Here is a 21,253-nt window from a genome sequence, read left to right on the forward strand (position 1 = left end):
CTCCCAATGCAGGGAGCCTGGGTTTAATCCCTGGTGGGGGAACTAGATCCCACACGCATGCCACAACTGGGAGTCCACACGCTGCAACTAAAAAGATCCCGCATGCCGCAACGAGGATTCCGCATGTCGCGACTAAGACCTGGCGCAGCCTAAATAAATTAAAAAAAAAAAAAAAGAAAAAAAAGATTCTCCAACTCGTAAATTCCTACTGTGGTAGGCAGAATAATGGCCTTCCAAAGATGGAAACTGTGACTATGTTATGTCACGTGGCAAGGGGGAATTAAGGTTGCAGGTGGAATTAAAGCTGCTAATCAGTTGACCTTAAAATAAGATTATCCAGCATTATTCAGGTGGGGCCAATATAATCACAAGGGTCCTTAAAGGATGTAAGGCAGAAGAGTCAGTGTCAGAGTGATCAACAGGAGAAGGACACAAGCAGCCAGTGCTGGCTTTGAAGTTGGAAGGGGCCATGAGCCCAAGGAATGTGGGCAGCCTCCATAAACTGGAAAAGGCCAGAAAACAGATTCTCCCCCAGAGCCTGCAAAAAGGAACGCAACCTGCTGGCACCTTGATTTTAACCCAGTGAGACCCATTTTGGACTTCTGACCTCCAGAACGCTAAGATATTAAAATTTGTGTTGTTTTAAGCCATTCAATCTGTGGTACTTTGTTATAGTGGCAACAGGAATCCGATACACCTGTGACACCTGGGTCTTTAAAAGGTTCCCCCTTTGCTTTAAAGCTGCACTTAAAGGTGTGGTGGAGTTGCATTTTACACAGGGATTGGGTTGAATATTCAGGACGTAACAAGAAAAGGTAGAGTCGGAATTAACCTTGAACATAACTTGCATGGCTCATTATGTAGAGGGCAGTGACCAGGACCCGCTGAAGTGGTACAGATAAACACGCCCCAAGGTGCCCTCACCCCGGGGTCCCCTCACCACCAGGCACTCGGCTTATTAACTGGAAGGGCCAGCTAAACAAACCACACGTTTTGAATCATCTTTCTCTCCCTCAAGGCATGCAATTAAATTTGCATAAATTCAAAGAACGTATGCTGCAACTCTATTGTAATTTCAGATTTTGTTTTATTTTCTGAGTTTGCCAAGGAAAGAATGGAAAAACAAAACCTTCTATTTGTGGTGTTTGTGGCTTGTTCTTTTTATTAGGAAATATACCAAGCATACAGAGAAGCATGAAGAAGATAACCCGCGTCTGTGTGCGTATCCCTCACCCCTGACAAATTCTAAGATTATTCGACATTTGATTCAAATTTTTAAAAATAAATGAAATGTTACACGTACAGTTGAAACCCAGTGTCCTCTTTAGCCTTGCAGATACCATCCCCAAACCCCTTCCTCCCCACCCCCCAGGAGTAATTCCCTATTACTTCTTTTTTCTTTTCTTTTCTTTTTTTTTTTTGCGGTACGCGGGCCTGGCACTGTTGTGGCCTCTCCCGTGGCGGAGCACAGGCTCCGGACGAGCAGGCTCAGCGGCCATGGCTCACAGGCCCAGCCCCTCCGCGGCACGTGGGATCTTCCCGGACCGGGGCACGAACCCGTGTCCCCTGCATCGGCAGGTGGACTCTCAACCACTGCGCCACCAGGGAAGCCTCCCTATTCCTTATTTTGATGTTGACAGCATTCCTGTGCATGCTTTTGTACCTCTATTACCCAGATCTGTGTGTACCCATAAACAATAAAGTATCAATTTCCATGTTTGGAAACACTGTATAAACGGTGTACCGCATACATGCTTCTGCAGCTGGCTCCCCATCCTCAACAGTTTCTGAGGTTCACCCACATTGATACCTGTAGCTCTAATTCATTCTTTATAACTGTTGAGTAATACTTGATTTTATGAAAACACAATTTGTTTACCTGCTCTTCTGTTCATAGGTATTTAGGCTGTTTGCCACTTATCTTTATTACAGACGAACATTCAGTAAACGTGCTTGTACTTTTCCTTGTGCCCCTATGCCAGGGTCCCTCCTAAAGGTGTGTCTTTAGGAGGGAAATTGCTAGGTCAAAGGTGTGTGTAGCTTGAGTGTCACCGGTTATCGCCAAACCGCTTTACACAGTAGTCACACCAATTTCCCACCGGCAGTGTAGGTAAGTTCCCTTTAACCTGAATCCTGACCAATACATACCAGTTGCTGCCTCCCTGATAGCTAATGGGTCTTGTCCTTCTTGGGTTGCCCAGTTGATTCTCACAGCAACCCTGGGCAGATGTGGCACAAGTCTCATATAGGACCACGTGGCAGGAGGGCACAAGGAAGCCCAGGGAGAGGATGATGAGCCCGACACAGCTGGCTGTGGCCGTTCAGGAGCCGAAAGAACCCAGGAGTCTTGGATCCCGGGCACCCATCGCCACAGGAACCAGATACATGGCCAGAACAGTAACTCTGCAGCCACTGTTAGAGAATAAAAGATATTCAAGTAATCAGTACTATGTGGTAAATAACCACCATCCCCGCTAACAGAGGGCAAGAAAATTACCATTTTGTGCAGCTTTGTATTTCACCAAACACTTTTACATGCATTCCATATCTGACCTTGACAACAACCCCATAAGGGGGTTGTTGGATTACTGTTCCTACTGTACAGATAAGGGGTTGGATTACTGTTCCTACTGTACAGATAAGAAAAGGGAGGCTCATGGCTGGTCAGTAGAAGACTGGATCTTGAACCTACTTGCCTTTAAAGTTATGTCTTCTGTACGTACACTTGGAGATGGGTGTCTGAGAGTTGGCAATGCTCAACCTGTGCCATCTCTCCTGGCCCTCTGCACACAAGTTCTCCCAGTAACTGAGGTCACACCACAAACACAGCATTTCCCCCAGGGTGAGGCCCAGGCCAGCTTTTTACACCTGGAGTCAGACTGTAAGAACATCCTGACTCCGTCACTCAAAGGACTGTGATCTGGGCAAGTTACTTCGTCTCTGTGCCTCGGTTTTCTCATCTGTAACATGGGAATGATGGCATCTACCTCCCAGCAAGGTCGTAGTACGGACTGGCTGCAGTAGCACATCTAACCTGTCAGGCACACAGAAAACATGTGAACATTAGCCCTTAGGAGGCAGACTGTGACTGACTTCTGGCTTCCCACAGCAGGGAGCTGTGGTCCTGCTGAGGAAAGGTGGGCCACAGCATAGCACATGCCACTGATTCTGGGAGACAGCCCGTCCTCGGAGGCGAAGGAGGGCTCTGTCCTGGAGGTACAGGCTCGCGGCACCCAGCACAGGACCAGAGGAACCACAGCCAAGGGCAGGCGGTGGTCCTGCAGGAACGTCCACCAGATCACATGAGGGGCCTGTAAGTCCCCATCTTCACTTTTCTCAAGGCTTGGTAAATGTCAAAGGATTACAGCCTGAGGGTTCGCCGTGTGCCACCACAGCTGCCAGTGAGCTGACCAGGCACTGCTTCCAAGGCAGGGCTCGGAGGGTGAGGGCTGGGCGTGGCGCACCGGGCGTGTTGGGTAGAGGGGACCTGAGATAAGGCAGTAAGGAACCAAAGGTGTATTAATGACCTGTTCTTGGTTCCTGTCCATCCCAGAAGGAATCGTTCAAGATCTGAGAAGCAACCCAAGCTCACTGCTGTCCTTGACGTGAAGCCTCACCATCAGCAACTAGTTATCTAGCCCCAGTAATGGAGAAGAGAGAACACACAAGTCTAAGTTAGGACAGTAGGGCTCAGCTCCTGGGTCTGCCTGTTTACAGCTGGGTGAGCGTTAATATTCGTAAGCCTCAGTTTGCACAGCAGTACAATGGGACTAAAACACCTATCCCACCTGCCTCATAGAGCTGGAACATCAGATGAGTAACTTGCATGGAAGTGCCCTGTGAACCATCACATGCCACGTAACTGGCAGCTCTTGCCTGTGGCACTGAGCTGTTCTTGTTCTTGGTGGTGGGGGGGCAGGTAGTATCCATTCACACCATTTGCTCACATCACTGGTTCACTCCATGACCGTGGCACAGCCTGGAACTCTACCCAGCCCTCCCAGAAACTAGATCTGTAACCATGGCCTCATAGGCCTCCTGTTCTAATCAGGTGAGACATTCCACCACGGGGACAATCACACAGTCAGCTGGCCACAGGTGGAGAAAGTCATGGGCCTTTGGAAGTAGAGTTCAAACGTCAGCTCTGCTCCTCACGAGCTGGGTGATCTTGGATGAGCCACTTACCCTCTCTGAGCCTCAGTTATTTTTAAAATGGAGGTAATGATGCCTATTTTGTGCTGTTGAGAGAAGTGAATGAGACTATATATGCTGGTCACCCAGTAAGTCCTCAACAAGGCAAATTTAAACTCCCTGGGCCTAGAATTCCTCATCTACAAATGGGGACAACGGCTGCTCCCTGATAAGGCCATTGTGAAGATGAACAGAGACAGTGTGTGGAGCACACACAGGATTTAGCTCATGACCGTCAGCTCCATAAGCGCAGGGCCTAGGTTTGTTTTATTCCCCAGGGACTACCCAGCCCCTTGTAGAGTACCTGGCACACACCCAGCTGGCACTCAGGAAACATTTGTTGAGTGAACGAGCAAAGTAAGTACTGCAGATTTAACTTCTCTGAGCCTCGACTTCCTCGTCTATAAAATGGGCATGTAAATACTTACCTGGGAGGGCTGTTGTGAAAACCAAGGGCCCACAGCAGATGCTCCAAACATTCTCCGACACCGCACACCGGGAGGCCACCAAGTGTGCCTTGCACCCCATTCCCCAGGCAGACACCACAAGAGGCGGCTGGGTAAGTAAGAGTAACGTTTACTGAGCGATACAGGACTGAGTACTATGAAGGGTTTACCAGGATGGAAACGCACCCCACCCCCTCCCCGGACACCCCGCAACACCCAGAGACTACAGTACTTAGGAGTTACACACAACGGCCATAACTGCTGGATATCTGTTCGTAACAGACAAACCATAACATATTTATACTGTATCACATCGAGTGATTATAGAAATCCATATATATATTGCTTGTATAAAATCTTTTTTTTTGTAAAAAATATTAAAAAAAAAAAAAAAAAGAAAGATAAAAAACATGTGCAGTTGAAAGCCCTGCCAGGACAGCCAGTCTGTAAACATTCAGTGAGTATGTGCTTTGGAAGGGCGCCCGCGCCTCGTGCCCGCAGCAAACTCCAGCAGGGCCGGCGAGGGTGCACCCGGCTGCTACTCCCCAGCAAGGCCGCACCGGGCCCCGCATCACGGCCCTCTCCAGCCTCGCATCAGGGTCAGGGGTCAGGGCTGGGGCAGGCAGATGGCAGTGTTACTCAGCTCCATCCTCAGCCGTGTTTGGTTGTAACTCATGGCTTTTCCTGGCTGCTCGGAGGTCCCTGGGGTAGGTGGCCTGGCGGAGAGGCCGGAGAAGTGCCCAAGGCTGCCTGGCTGGGCGTCTCTCCGGCCTGGGTGCCTCTGTCCTGCCTCGTTTGCGCTGGGCCCCAGCAGGACAGCCCCACCCTCAAGTCTACTTTGGTCTCAGCGCTTGGTCCTTCTGGGTTTCATCAGCCTGCTCTTCCCCTTATGCGGCTGATCTGAGTTTCACAAAAAAGCCCCACTAATTACTGGCTGTGCTGAGCCTTGCTGTAAAGTTTTTCATGCACCAAGGAAGGGCCCTCTGGTGGCCTCCTCCTCCTCTTCCTCCTCTTCCTCCTCTTCCTCCTCCTCCCAAGCCCACGGTCACTTCTTCTCTAGCTGCTCAAGCAGCGGGTTGCCTTCCGACTCGGGCGTCTTGACGCTGTCCGTCCGAACGATACAGGTGGGGCGATGCCGGTTCAGCATCAGAATGAGCTGCTGTCGCTCCTGCTTTAGCTCCTCAATCTGGGTCTTTAGCTCTGCGTTCATGAGTTCCAGCCGCTCGGATTCCTGCATGCAAAACAGACACGTGGCTTTAGGCTCTCACTGGGAACCAGCTCCGGGAAGAGACTCTCCCTCTGGGTAGGCACAGGGCACAGCAGGCTGGCGTTTGCCTGTTTTCTGTCTGCCAGGTTCCCACTAGAGGAAGCACAGAATCTGCTACTGAGTCCCCCGGGGTAACTGACTTTCTTTAGGCCGTGCCTGTCACACCTGTGACACTGGCCTGTGTTGCTAGTGGGATGAATCCAGGTTATATCCTGGGGCCAGCCTGGCTCATGTCCCACCTCTCTTCCCCACTCAATCCACTCCAGCCACAGTGGCTTCCTTGCTGTTGCTCAAATACGCCAAATACTCTCCTGCCTCAGGGCCTTTGCACAAGAAACAAAGGGTGGGACAGGAATGGAGGCCAAGCGTATCCAGAACAGATGCATGGAGGGTCCACGGAGGGGTTAAAGGTGGCCCACGATGGCAGTGCAATGGCAAGGTGCTTTATGTATGATAAATGTATGTTGGGGATATATTGGCCTGTAGGGTCCACAGGCCCAGTGTGGTCACGTAATTCCTCCTAAAACATGTGCTTCCTGGTTATTAGTCTATAATGATTTAAACAGCCTCTTCCTTATCCCCTGATATCTAGAACCTCTGCCCACTGGGAGGCAATCAATAGTCATCCTTCTGGATCCAAAATGTGGCTTTAAATAGACCTCAAGTGAGATTTCCAGAGAACTTCCAGCTCAGCTGGAGAGGCTCCAGGGCAAGGAAGCAACGTTGATTTGATTTAGGGGGGTTTACCTGTTCATGATGACAGGTGATGGGCGTACCAATTCAAGGCTCTGGGGGTCAACCCAGGAAAACACAGAGGCACCAGAATGGTATTTCTTGGACTCTGTCTAAAAACTTATGACCAGTTTGGAGGTTGGAAGTTACTCAAGGGCCAGCAAAGGGTGACCAGTGATTCTCAACTAGAAGCAATTCTTGCCTCCCAGGAGACATTTGACAATATCTGGAGACATTTTTGTTGTCACAACTGGGGAGGGTGGGTGCCCTTGGAATCCAGTGGGTAGGGATCAGGGATGATCCTAGATATCCTTCAATGCACAGGACCCCACAACAAGAACTATCAATCCAAAACGTCCACAGTGCCAAGGCTGGGCAATCTGCATCAGACCGAGTGTGGGCTGTGGTTGCGATGGGCTGAACGGCCCCGCCTGGGGGCCCAGCCGGGCAGCCTCCCTCGGGGCTCTCCAGGGCCCCAGGGCTGCTGTCTTCCCCACACCAGCCAGGCTGACTGAGTTGTTCCTTTTGCTCATGTCTGCGGAGGCAGCCCAGTGCTGGGGACTCAGAACTGCTGAGATATATACAGTCCTCATGACCAGACGCTGAGGGAGAACAGCCTCAAAGAAGGAAAAAGTGCTCAGGGGAAAATATTAAAAGCCAGCTAGGGTGGTTTTGGATTCAGCCGGATAAAGCGCGACAGGGAGGCCGGCCTGGTCCATGGTTCTCCAAATTCCGAGAGAAGAGCATCGCTGAGGGCCAGGAGAGACCCCACGTGAAACCATAAGTCTGGGGCAGGTAGGTGCCCATCTTAGCTGCCTGCTCACTGGGTCTACAACCTGGTGACCTTGGGAATGTCTCTGACCGTGCGGTTCCCCCCAGTCAAGGTTTTAGCTCCAACTTCTAAGCCTCTGAGCCTCTTGCCTCCAGGAGTTTCGGTTCAATCCACCCACCCACAAGCGTGTGCCGAGAACCTGCTGTGTACAGTGAATGCTCTAGGGGGTCCAGAGGCCCATGAGCCCCTACACAGATCTTGTGCAGCTTCCACTCTAAGGGGAAGAAGGATTTCTAGAGCAGGGCAGAGCTTATCATGTGCCCATCAGCCATCCAGGGTCTAGAAGACCATGAGAGAGTGGGCTAAATGGCTGGGTCTGACCTTGGGTTTGAAAAATAGGTTGACGCTGGTTGAACAGAGAAAGTCGGTAGGAGTGGGGGGCATTTCAAGAAGCAAGCCCTGAGTGAACAAGGACGCAGACAGGGGAAAGCTTAAGATGTGTTTAGGAGATAAAAATCCTCCATTGTGACCATAGGTCACTTTAGGATATAGTAGGGTACAAAGCTGGGAAGGTGGATTTATAGCCAGAACCAGAAAAGCTGGTGGGGTTTGGAATCAGAGTCAAGAGTAAGTTTCCTAACTTCCCTGAGCCTCAGTTATCTCGTCGGTAAAAAGATGATGATTCTGGGGATTAAATGACTGCACATGGGAAAAGCATTTTGTAAACTGAAGGGTTAGGGAGGCTTAAGGAATTTTTACTTTAAGCCATGAGCAAGGGAATATGAAGACAAGAAGGAGGAGAAGCAGAGGAGGAGGCCGTTTCCAAGAAAACTTGGCAGGTCTTGGAGACTGCCTGCATTTGCAGAATGGGCAGCTGGGAGGAGAGCTGCCCTTGAGCCTGGGGTTGGGGGTATCCAAGGAAGCAGGGAGGTGGGAGTTGTTCTGGAGAGCAGTGGGGAGGGCAAGGAACGAGTTGGGTTGCACAGTGGATGGAAGTTACAATGGACATGCAAGGGGCAGGGTCCAGCAGCCCTGCATACACAGCCTTTTCCTTGAAAAGACTGCACGTCAAACCCACCTTACACGTGAACACCTGTATCGCACAAAAAGACCCAGTGGGTATGTGGCGACTTGCTTCCCTGTGCGTGTATCATAGGAATGGCATGATGTTTTGCTGGTTTGAAAATGTATGGGTACCTCATAGACTATCCTGACCCCTGACAGTCTGGCTATCAGACTGTAACTAACTGCTTTTTCACTTTATTTTCTTCTGTTTTATTAGTTGGTGCTATGTATTTATTTAATGTGTAAGTATACGTTGAGCTCAGAGGAATTTTTTTTTAACCATGATTGTAGAAGTGGTTTGTAGTTTTAGAACAGCAATTGCCTGATCTGTTTTCCTAATAAACTCAGGAACGTGGGCTAGGATCTTCACACCTTAAGTATGAAATGAATAACCCTTCTTGCATTTTTGTTTATCGTTTTGCCTCTGGTAGATATTTACTGCCCTAGAGAAAATGAAACCATTTGTCGTTTCAGAATGGAATTAATGCAAGTGAAGGAGGTTAATGTCTCCTCCACGGTGGTCAGTGAAAGGAGCAGAAAAAACACAGGGTGACGGGGCTTCCCTGGTGGCGCAGTGGTTAAGAATCCACCTGCCAATGCAGGGGACACGGGTTTGATCCCTGGTCTGGGAAGATCCCACATGCCACAGAGCAACTAAGCCCGTGCGCCACAACTGCTGAGTCTGTGCTCTAGAGCCTGTGAGCCACGACTACTGAGCCCACGTGCCAAAACTACTGAAGCCCGCGCGCCTAGAGCCCGTGCTCCACAACAAGAGAAGCCACCGCAATGAGAAGCCCGTGCACAGCAACGAAGAGTAGCCACCACTCGCCGCAACTAGAGAAAGTCTGCACGCAGCAACGAGGACCCAAAGCAGCTGAAAATGAAAATTAATTAATTAATTAATTTAAAAAAAACCCCACAGGGTGAGGGGCTGGGCATCCTTCTGTGTGCCCTTGGACTAGTCACTTCCCTTCTCCGGACCTCATTTTCCCCCTTAAAATATAATAATTGGCCCAGGGAACTTTAAGCATTAAGATTCTCTGACTCTATTATTTTAAAAAGTTACCCTAATGCACTTAAAATAGGGCTCCACTTCCCAACTATTTCTGTTAAAAAAAAAAAAAAAAAAAAGTCTGGTGCAGACTTCTGAGCCCAAAAGCCCTGTCTGAGTTAAAATCTTGACTCTGCCACTGGCCAGCTACACTGCTGTGAACAAGATTCCTAAGTCCTGGAGCCTGGGCACCTGAATAGAGTGCTGGGCCACAGAGGAAGCTCTGGGCTCCGGTCCTGACTCGGCCACTGTGTGACGCTGAGCAACTTTCATCCCTCAGAACCTCAGATGCCAGTCAGTGGAATGGGGCTGCCTTGCCTCCTCCATAGTCACCGTGACCATCAGGGAGAGAGTGGCTATGAAGAGCAAGGAACGCTGTGAGGGTGTGAGACTGTCACTGATGCCCACACCCAGGGAGCTGTGTCAGGCACAGCGGGTATACAGAGGCCGGCTGTACAGCTGTGGGGAGCCAAGGGGCCGCTGCTCCCGAACGCAGGCAGCGGAGGTGGCCTGGGGCCTGCAGGGCGTGGACCTGACCACCACAAAGGCCTGCCTCCTTCAGGGATGTGGCTGGTCCTGCAGGTGAACTCTGAGAGGCTACAGGAATCTCCCAGGGTGGCTCTGAGTGTCCAGGGGCCAAGGATGGGAGGGTAACTTTTTACATTATACGTATATGTGTGTATGCGTATATGTGTGTGTGTGTGTGTGTGTGTGTGTGTGTGTGTGTGCGCGCGCGCGCACATACACATACATATACCTTTGTACCTCCGAGCCTTGTACATATGTGACGTGTTAAAAATAAATTACAGAAATGCAAATCAAATCTACAGCGAGGTATCACCTCACACCAGTCAGAACGGCCATCATCAAAAAAGCTACAAACAGGGCTTCCCTGGTGGCACAGTGGTTGAGAGTCCGCCTGCCGATGCAGGGGACACGGATTCGTGCCCCGGTCCGGGAAGATCCCACATGCCGCGGAGCGGCTGGGCGCATGAGCCAGGGCCGCTGAGTCTGCGCGTCCAGAACCTGTGCTCCGCAACGGGAGACGCCACAACAGTGAGAGGCCCGCGTACCACAAAGGAAAAAAAAAAGCTACAAACAATAAATGCTGGAGAGGGTGTGGAGAAAAGGGAACTCTCTTGCACTGTTGGTGGGAATGTAAATTGATACAGCCACTACGGAGAACAGTACGGAGGTTCCTTAAAAAACTAAAAATAGAACTACCATACGACCCAGCAATCCCACTACTGGGCATATACCCTGAGAAAACCGTAATTCAAAAGGAGTCATGTACCACTATGTTCATTGCAGCTCTATTTACAATAGCCAGGACATGGAAGCAACCTAAGTGTCCATCAACAGATGAGTGTATAAAGAAGATGTGGCAACATATATACAATGGAATATTACTCAGCCATAAAAAGAAACGAAACTGAGTTATTTGTAGTAAGGTGGATGGACCTAGAGTCTGTCATACAGAGTGAAGTAAGTCAGAAAGAGAAAAACAAATACCATATGCTAACACATGTATATGGAATCTAAGAAATAAAAAAAAAGGTCATGAAGAACCTAGGGGTAAGATGGGAATAAAGACACAGACCTACTAGAGAATGGACTTGAGGATATGGGGAGGGGGAAGGGTAAGCTGTGATGAAGTGAGAGAGTGGCATGGACATATATACACTACCAAATGTAAAATAGATAGCTAGTGGGAAGCAGCCGCATAGCACAGAGAGATCAGCTCCATGCTTTGTGTCCACCTAGAGGGGTGGGATAGGGAGGGTGGGAGGGAGAGGCAAGAGGGAGGGGATATGGGGATATATGTATACGTATAGCTGATTCACTGTTGTACAGCAGAAACTAATACAACATTGGAAAGCAGTTATACTCCAATAAAGATGTTAAATAAATAAATAAATAAACAAACTAATTACTTAATTACAAGAGAATCCCCCATGTCTTTGGGTACTGACTGTGCACACAGCCATCTGCCTTCACGCCCTAAACCTCACACCCGGCCTCTGCTTCCAAGGCCAGAGGGGAGGAGGAGGTGGGCGTGGGGATGAGGGGGGCTGGACTTGAGCCCCGACAGACTTCCCGAAACCTCCGTCCTCGAGGCCTGCACTTCTCTTGGTCCACCGCTGCCTGCACCTCTCTCCGGGATAGCACCATCGCCACATAACCGGTCTTCCCACTCTACTCTCAGCTCCCCATTCCGTGCCCCACGCTGCAGCCACAGCGACAGGGTGTATCTCTCTCCTCCTGAAACCCTCCCATGGCTCTCCATGACCAACACACTTCATCGTCCTAACAGGGACACGTGAGAGAGTGAAAGAATGTACCATTAATAATCAGGCCCGGCCGGCAGGCACCAACTGGGACCGCCCCAGACAGCCCAGCACAGGGATTGCCCGACAGGTGAAGGCTCTGGGGCCCTATTCTCTCCATGGGCTGTACACTCCAGCTACACTGGTATTTTTTTCACTCCCTTCACCACATCCTTAAACAACACCTCTTGCCTCTGGCCTTTGCTTTGGCTTTGGTGGTGACTGACCCCTCCAGCCCTGTCCTTCCACGCGTTGCCTCCCGCTCCTGTCTTATGTCTCAATCAGCAGTCTTTCCGCAGCCTAGACTCAGACAGGGCCCCTCCGTCTGTGCTCACAGCCCGCCGCGCTTGCCCAACCTAACGCTCAGCACATATCCCATCCCTGTTGCCTGCCTGCCACCCCACTGCAGCCATGGTCTGAGGGCCCACTGTGTGGCGGGCACTCACTCAGCGCTAAGGATGGACAGATGGGTCAGCGAACAGCTGGGTGAGTCCCGGCTCCACCGCACACTAGCAGTGTGACCTCAGGCAAGTAACCTCTCTGCGCTACGGGTCCGTGTCTAAAATGGGGATCATCAATGTCTAGCTCAGTGGAATGTTGTAAGATTAAACGAGATACGGGAACTGCCTGGCACACAGTAGGTGCTCAGCCGGTGTTACTGGAATGTGCGGAGCAGCTCGTCCCGCTCACTTGGCGCTGACCATTCGCTGCACTAGTGTGTTACTGGTGTGCGTTCACTTGGCCCTTCTTGCCTGCTGGCTGGCTGACAGGCCCTTGAAGGCGGGGATGGGATGTGAGATTCTCTGTTCCCTGCTATGCCTCGCCCAACTCCACAGGCACTCAGGGCTGGAAATGAGGGGTGTGACACTCCATCTATCTTAAAGGCCTATGTGAGACCCATGTCTTAGAATTTTCTTGAAAACTTCCCGCCTGGTGTTGGTCCACCATCTCTTCCAAGGGGCTCCCAGCTCCAGGAGTCTAACTCCGCCTCCACTGACCTTTCCCCTGCCCTAGATGCTCACAGCCGGAGGTGTACACACTGCCCCACGGTGTTGACACCCATGATCTCAGATTTGCTCTCTGCTTGTTGCAAGCATGAGAAGAGACCCACAGATCCCCAGTATCAGAGAAAACCCAGTCCAGCCCGGCCTTGTCTCTCCAGATCCCACAGGAGGGACGACGACTGGTCCTTCCTGTGTGTCACCAGCGCACCTAGCACAGGGCTGGGCACTCAGTACATGCTTAAAACTACTTGTCCACAAATCAACGAACGAGCAAAAGAATGAATGAACAAAGGAATGAACAAACCCACGAATGAATGAATGAGCGCCAGCAGGGCAGAGTGCTGAGGATGGATGCTCTGAAGTTAGCCTCAGGCCGAATCTCAGTTCTACTGCTTAGTTGCTGAGGGACCTGGGCAAGTTACTTAACTCCCCGTGCCTTCCTTAGTGTCCCCGTGTGCAGACAGAGAATAATGCAGCCCCCTACCTCTTACAGTTATTATGCCAATAAAATGAGCTAATATGTACACTGCGCTTTGCACAGGGCCCCACTTTACACGTTAGCAACTAGTGTTAGCGGTTGCACGCTGTAGAAGGGAGCCTGACCTGTGATGTTATTATTCTATGGTGTTACTACTGTTATTTAGAAATCAACAAGGGATTGGGGGTGGGGAGGCTGGAGACCACCGGCTTGGACTAATTAGCTTTCTGGTCATGTCCCTTCACAGCCATCTACCGTTTTTGAGGAGCAGGGAAGGCCCATTTGGCACATTCCAAATGAAAGGGCAGGGATGTGCTCCGAGGGCCATGAGGCAAGGCGGCCGTCCACTGGCCTTGGCACGCAGAGCTGACCTCTGGTCCCAGAGGCAACAGCCGAGAGCTCGGGGGTCAGCTTCGGTGGGGCTGAGGCCAGGCAGATGGGAGGCAGAGCCAGAAGAGCCTCCTGCACGTGAGGGAGGAACTTTTCTCTGCCCCATCGCTACGCCCACTGCCCACGTGCAGGGAGCTCTCACTGACTTCATCTGCACCCGTGCCAGACAACTCTGGCAGCCCTCAGCGCACCGGCATGGGTAGTGCCAGTCCTGGGCCCTCTGGGCCCATTAGCATCGCGGGTCTGACCTCAGTTAGAGGCGGGGAACTTGGCTCCTCCCACCTTCTATGGCGGTCCAGGGATCTGGGTGGGCGGAACGGCTGCTGGCTGCCCCTGGGCGTCTTGGCTCAGGGAGGGGGCATCGGAGAGAAGGCAGGGAAGGCAGAGGGGTCGAGGCCGGTTGGGCAGATGCCAGCGAGTACACATTGATTCTGCAGGCATTCGATGGCATCTCCTGATCTATAAGCACACTAGCCACTAAAGGACAAGGCCGGGGTCCCCCCTGGCCACTGCCCTGCTCACCCGCTGCAGAAATTCCGTCCGTTCCTTCTTCTTGTTCCGGCATCGGGCGGCCGCGACTTTGTTCTTCTCCCGACGCCTTTTCCTTCGCTCTTCTTCCTCGTCTAGCTGTGAGGGCAAAGAGCCACGGATGAGACATTGAGGCAAGCCTGGCGTACAGCTTCCCTCCTTACGCTCAGACCGGCAGATGGACAACCTAACCCACACCTCGCCGTGAGTGAGCCGCACTGCCGGCCCGATGGCCTCTTGGCGGGTGGGATGGCAGCGTTTCCCAGCCGGCCCGAGGATGCTCTCGGAGTAGGTGGGCATCCCTGGGAGAAGTCAGTGCCCCAGGAGGGCAGGGCCACCTGGGTTCTGCCAGCGTTCAGGAGGCCCAGAGCCTAGCGCTCTCCTCACACAGAGGTGACACCCCATGGGCGGTGGCAGTCTGTTCTCTTGCCTGGCCCAAGCCCTCTGGGCATTATTTTCCAGGTCAGTGGCTCCCTGGCACTTTCAAAACACCTTGGGCACGAGTGTTGATTTCACCTTCTGCCCCGCTGTCACCTCCCTGAGGGAGGTATTCTGTCCTCCCTCTCGGTCCTTCCAAACCCTCAGATCTATCTCCTGGTGACGGAAAACTCTCCCCAGCCCCCTCACCTGGGTTCATCCTTCTCTCTGCCTCTGCATGTTCTTCCCCCAGGACACCCACTTGCATCCCAGGATCCCATGGGCTCCTTAAAGTGCCCTGCTTGGGACACAGACAGAGGGGCCTTTGGAGTCTCCAGGCTTGCTTCTCCCCGAGACACACAAATTTACCACGCATGAAACAGGGCCCGTAGAATGGGAAGGAGAAGGCTCGCTGCCCACCAACACGGACTTTCAAAGCTGCAGTTATTGTTGTTTCATTAATAATAATAACAAGAGCTGCCATTTGTTGCCTACTTTGCTAAAGGCTTTAAACACAGGTCATGTAAACCTTACAGAGTCTGATGAGGAAGGTACTGTGACTGCCCCATCTCACAGATGGTGAGACTGAGGCCCACCAGCTCAGTTTGCCCAAGGCGCTACAGCGAGGAAACGGTAGAGTCAGGCTTCCAACTCAAGATTTCTCCGACTTCAGCCTTCCTGCTCTTGACCACAGCCCCAGCCCATTAGGATCACTTTGACGTGATGTCTCTCACTGTCCATTACCCATCAGGAGAATCTGGAGGATACACAGGACCAGCCGGTCTGGGAATGGCCTAGAGTCCGAGGCCGCTGGAGAAGTGTTGGGTTGCCAACTCTCTCACTTCTGGAGCCAGTTGCGGGTGCTTCTGGCAGCCTGAGGCCTGGAATAAGGTCTCAGCCGAAAGGGCTTCAGGCCAGGAAAATAAACAGCCTCTCTGCCTGCACTCCCGGCATGCTCTAGGAGCTCAAGACCGAGGGCCTGGGCTGGAGACAGCACCCACGGCCCTCAGCACAGGCCCTGGCCGGGCAGCCCCTCCTCCTTCTCCACCACCTTGGAGCTTCTCCCTGACCCACTCCCACCCTGCCTGGGAGGCTGGCTGGAGAGGCGCCTTGTCAACACGGCCGCACCCAAGCACCTCCCAGCCCCTTGGCCTCCTTTGAAACAGAACCAGAAGTGACAGCTCCTCTGGCTGACCCGCATCTGGGGAAATAGAAACCCGGACAAGGTTGATTCCACCCAACCTCTACCTCACCCCCAACAAGGCCGAGGTAACCGTGACGACAGGCAGAGGGAAGGAACTGGAGGAAGTGGCTGGCAGTGCAATCTCCCCTCGGCCGAGAGGGTTTGCCCACAAACTGCCAAGGTGATGTGTGCAACCTGGGCCCTGCCAGGCTCACAGGGTTCTGGGGTTCTGGCAGAGCCGCCGTTTCCTAGGAGACACAACCTCTGTCCTCCACCTCCCCACCCCACCCCTGCGCAGGGCCTCATCCTACATAAAGCTGGAAGCCAACGGAAGCTGCGCTAGCAGCAGACGCGAAGAGGCTCAACGCTGGAAGTTTAAGAGATCAACTGGGCCAGGATGACACCTAGATGGGGGGCTGCTCCACCCTGCCTCCGCAGCCACATCAATTCCCTCCTGCCATTCCTCTCGACTCCAAACGTCTCACCCTTCTCCAAGCCAGCCAGGCCCTCCTGAGATGACCTTCCTTTCCTATTTGTAAACTCTTACAACCCTCAAGAACAAATGCCACCTCCTCCAGGAAGGCTCCTTTGACTCCCCAGATAGAATTAACTGCTTTTTCTATGCTGCTACAGCACTTTGAATTCCCCACTGTAAGAGTCTCTATCATACCCCACGGTAATTCTCTGCTTATGTAGTAGCGGCCTTCCCTGCTAATCTGGAGAATGGGGGACCTGGGTATCCCCAGCACCTGGCACAGAACATGGCACTGAGTAGGGGCACAGCAAATGTTAGTCAAATGAATGAATGGAATAAAAGATTCAAGAGAAACCTGCCACAGGCTTGGATTCTATAATTATAAAAGTGATTTATTGCCTACATTTGCATCTGCATAACCTTTTCTCCAGTGCTTATAAGGAACTGTCTCTGCCAGGGATGGCCTCTTCTCTCCGTCTGCAGGAGGCCAGCAAATCTTGGGGATTGGGTGCTGCCATCCCCAGAAGCACATTGGTCAAAGATGGGTGTCAAGATTCAGGGTGCAGGGACTTCCCTGGTGGCACAGCGGTTAAGAACCCACCTGCCAATGCAGGGGACACGGGTTCCAGCCCTGGTCCAGGAAGATCCCACATGCCGCGGAGCAACTAAGCCCGTGCGCCACAACTACTGAGCCTGCGCTCTAGAGCCCACGAGCCACAACTACTGAGCCCGTGTGCCACAACTACTGAAGCCCGCGCACCTAGAGCCTGTGCTCCGCACAAAGAGAAGCCACTGTGATGAGAAGCCCGCGCACCGCAAGGAAGAGTAGCCCCCGCTCGCCACAACTAGAGAGCGCAGCAACAAAGACCCAACGCAGCCAAATAAGAAAAAAAAAAAATTCAGGGTGCAGGCCACCGATGGCTGTGGTGGGTGGGGTGCACAAATCCCAAGCAGGCCCTGGAAGGATCCAGGCTGTGCACTTAAGCCTAAAGCCCCCAGCACCACAGCACCATTGGCTTCCACGTCCATCCCTGGGCCTTTCCTGTACCCATGCCTTGGCTAATATCTCCCAATAAAGCAAGAAATGGCCCCAAAACCCCATCGTCACACTTTCCCCTTTGAAACTGTGCTGCTTCTCCCCCAAATCCTCCTTCTGCTATTTAAGAGCCTCCCACAGGGCACATAGAAAATGGATGCTGAGGTCCTACTGGAAATAAGACAGAGGTTGGGCAGTGCCCTTGGCCTTCTCCAGCCCCACGGGCTCACTCTGGCTCCTTTCGCTGGGCCTGCATGGTCTGCGTCCTCTGACTGGAGCTGCCTGGACCGGCGCAGCCCTCCCCCAGGCCTTTGCTCATCCCCGGAGTTGAGGCTGCTGCCTTCTCCTTGCTGCTCCCCAGATTCTCTGAAGCATTTGGTCCCGCGTGGGTGAGAGACAGCAGAGTGTTTTCACCACCCACAGCTCAGACATCTAAAACCGGAACCCCAAATGGGAGATATGACTTTTTCTGCAGATGCAGCGGGAAGATCCAGCATGTCTGAGGAAGAGGCAGCTTGGGGCTCAAGACATTTAAAAACCATGAGATGGGGGCAGGGGTGGAGTAAGCATATCATTCCCTCTTCTCAAACTGGATCCTGGCTCTGTTTATCCCCAATTCCCAGGAAGGCCCAAGGATAAAGCTGTCTGTGTTCTGGCAGTGAGGGGGGCCCCTGCACCACCCTTCACATTGGAGGGACAGACCTGGGGATCCGCGGCCAAGGGTGCCCTCCTGTTGAGCAGTCCCTCCTCAGACAGCCTGTTCCCAAGCCCCTGGCCCAGGTGACTGGATGAGGTGCGAGCGGCTGACCCCAGCTGGGCTGTATTCACCAACTAGAAATTTGAAACTGAACTGCTGGACTGGGAGGCATACAGGCTAGACAACCAATTTCAACCCAGAGAAGCAGAAAGATCAGGCTGCTGATGTGTGGAGGTGAGCAGAGACCACGCGGTAAGAGAGAAACCAACGCTCAGCTATAGGAGGGAGTCGGACAAAGAGAGGGAACGGGTGACAGAGAGAGAAGCTGGGCCTGGAGAGGGCGTGGTGAGCGAGGTAGCCAGGGCACCCATTTCAGGAGGCACTCACTCTGGGGCTTGTGCCAGGGCAGGGTCAGCACCTGAGGGTGGGTGCCTCCTTAAATGCCATGCCCTGGGCATCTGGCTTGCCTCACCCTGTCTAGACCCCGAGAGATGGAGGGAGCTCCAGAGAGAGAAAGGTAAAGACAGAGACAGAGAGGAGAGACAGAGGAACACAGAGAGACAAAGGTGGGTGGAGAGAGACAGAGGGAACAAGGCAGACACAGAGAGAGAAACACAGGGATATGGCCACAGGCCGATGGTACAGACAGAGGGATAGACAGAAACTCTCTTGGTCCTTCTGATTCCACCCCTGGAGAGGCCTGACTATGCTTCATCTCCATGGGGTCCGTGATGGGTACACCTGAATCTACCCTGGAAATGCCTCCTTTGGCCTGAAGGGAGCTGGAGAAGGCTTCTGCCTCTTGCCACTGAAAGATGCCTGGGACACCAGGGTCCCACCCTTGTGAAGTCAGGTGATGCAGAAGGTGGTCCCCAGTAATCTAGGGGAGAAGGCCTATCCAGGAGCAATGCTTCTAGAACAGCTGGGAAGGTGGCAGAACCTGGATGCAGAAGAGCCCTTGAACAAACAGAGGCGGGTCACCTCAGCAGGTAGAAAATCTCAGGTATCAGGGCTCCCAGGGGGTTAAATGGCCTCAGTAAACCAATCAGGACAGGCCTATGATCTTCCTCACTTTCACAGATGAGGAGACTAAAGATACCAAGGCTGTCCAGAAGGTCAGTGACAGCTTTGGATCCAGGCCTTTGGCCCCAGGGCCTGAGCGTCTTCTGCTCTTGGAGGGCAGGTGGCCTAGGTGACAAGCCCCCCACCCTTTCAGCTCCACCCTGATGATGGCACCCTAAAGCAGCAGCAGAAGCGTCTGACTCTGAGCACGATGACCATTTTGTTTTTTCCTACCTGGGTATGTTTAAACAAAAAATACTTTTTGCACAGTTAACATTAAATGTGTAACGCTGAAAGCAGGAGGGGGGCCTCCCCTCACCCTGGTCATGTTTCTCAGGCCCCGTCTGCCAGCCACGTGGCTCTCACACGGTGGCAACAGTCACCCAGATGTGATTCTGAATTCTGACATTTCATAAGCATTTCCAAATATGTATCTTGCGAGACCCACAAAAAGACAGGATGAGAAAGAGCAATGACACTTTTTAACCCCAGGCGCTGCAAATACAGAAACTCTCACATGGACAAAGCAATAGGGAACAGAGCAATAGAGCAGGTGACAAGCAGAAATAGAGAGCGGGGAGAAAACCAAACCAAACCCCCGGCACTAAGCAGAGCAGTGAAGGTCTGAGAGGCTCATTCAGACCAAGAACTGTCTCACGGGCAGAGAGAAGTAGGCTTATCTGAGACTCAGGGCAGCAGGGTCCTCAGCATGAACTTTGGGGTCTAAGAGGCCTGGGTCGCCCTCAGCAGCTCTGCTGTGTGCTCCTGGGCAAGTCACTCCGCCTCTCTGAGCCTCCGTCCCTCACTTGTACAAGGAAGGCACTTGCACAGGGTCGTCATGGGGACTAAGTTCCAGCCCAGAGCCGGGGACCCAGGAAGGGCTCTGAAAATGCCAGCTTCCCTGCCTGTCTTCCCAGGTGAGGCCAGGGCTGCCTGGGGCCCACCCAGCCTCCCGCACAGGCAGAATCTGGCATAAAAGGAGACCTGGGGGTGGGGGGGCGGGTGCAGAGTGGAGGTGCTTCAGGGCACGCGAGCTGTCAGTGGGCAGGCCTGGAGTGACTGCCCTGCTGCCTCCAAATCTAGCCCTGGCCACGCCCACTGAGGGCCCTCCCCCCTGCATAGAGGAGCCACATTTCAACACCAGGGACCCAGGAGCACCCTGGGAAGTAAACACCCAGATACCAAACATACCAGACATTCTCCCACATAAGCACGGCTGCCCGGAGCCAGGGGCTGCAGAACCTCCCCACCCCCTGCCTCCACCACCCTACCCTTCAGACATCAACAAAGCGGGCCAGTCCAGGGGCAAGACCTCGGCCAGGCCGGCCAGGCTGGGCCCACAGTCCCCTCTGCCTCCTGCCACCCCTGCAGGGAGGAATGAGGAAATGCCAGGGGCCCTTGTCCAGCACCCTTGCTGACCCCCTGCAGCCCGCATGGCACAGGCCCTCTCCCCAGTATCTCTCCTGGGGCTGAGCCGTCGGAGACTCCACCCTCCTCTCTGTCCCATCTTCTCCAGCCAGGCCCTCTCACTCCGAACGGCCAAGGTATGGACCTCAGCTATGAAATACCGGACAGTTTTAGTAAACAGTGGGCCAGGCTGTAAGAAAATTCAGGACAAACGGTCAGTCAAAGGGCTGGCGTTGCAAACTCAAGCCACCCCCAGGAGCCAAGCAGGTCAAGGTTACTGAAGGAGGACGGCTGGATGAGGGTCTGGCCCCCAGAGGGGACACCCCCCACTCGCCCCAGGGCAGAGAGGGCTCAGTGTGGCCAAATCCTCCAAGTTTTCAAGTCTAGCTGAAAATGTGAGCTCGTGGGTAAAATCTCCCCATTTTCAAGGTTGGCAACGAATTCCATTTTGAAAAGAACGCTGCAGGAGCCAAGCAAAACCCATCTGTGGGCTGCCCCGGCCGTGGGCTGCTAGTGTACGATCCCTGGCCAGAGACAGACCCCGGCGGGGTTGGTCACCAGACACCCGGTTCCAGTCACCGCGCTGCCCCCTCTCTCTGACCTTGGGTCAGTCAGCCCACCTCCCGTCCCGTGGCGCATCTTTAATAAACACAAAGGCTCCCACTTCCCCTACCCTTCAAACACTTCTACAGGGTGGGTGCTAGGGGCCTCATTTTACAGGTGAG

General features: G+C 52.9%; 1 protein-coding gene across 2 annotated transcripts in view; it reads right to left on the bottom strand.

Moving 5' to 3' along the window:
- Positions 1 to 4,751: 4,751 nt before the first annotated feature.
- The window catches only part of JDP2 (Jun dimerization protein 2), a 41,237-nt gene continuing 24,735 nt past the window's right edge, over positions 4,752 to 21,253 (bottom strand). For both annotated transcript variants that reach the window (XM_067730014.1, XM_067730015.1), the window contains exons 3-4: positions 14,246 to 14,350; positions 4,752 to 5,868 (exon numbers count right to left, since the gene is read on the bottom strand). In XM_067730014.1, the coding sequence (XP_067586115.1) occupies positions 5,683 to 5,868; positions 14,246 to 14,350 (291 nt within the window). In that variant the 3' untranslated portion in view covers positions 4,752 to 5,682. The remainder of the gene's footprint in view (positions 5,869 to 14,245; positions 14,351 to 21,253) is intronic.

Source organism: Pseudorca crassidens, chromosome 1, assembly GCF_039906515.1.
Source record: "Pseudorca crassidens isolate mPseCra1 chromosome 1, mPseCra1.hap1, whole genome shotgun sequence".
NCBI classification, from domain to species: Eukaryota; Metazoa; Chordata; class Mammalia; order Artiodactyla; family Delphinidae; genus Pseudorca; species Pseudorca crassidens.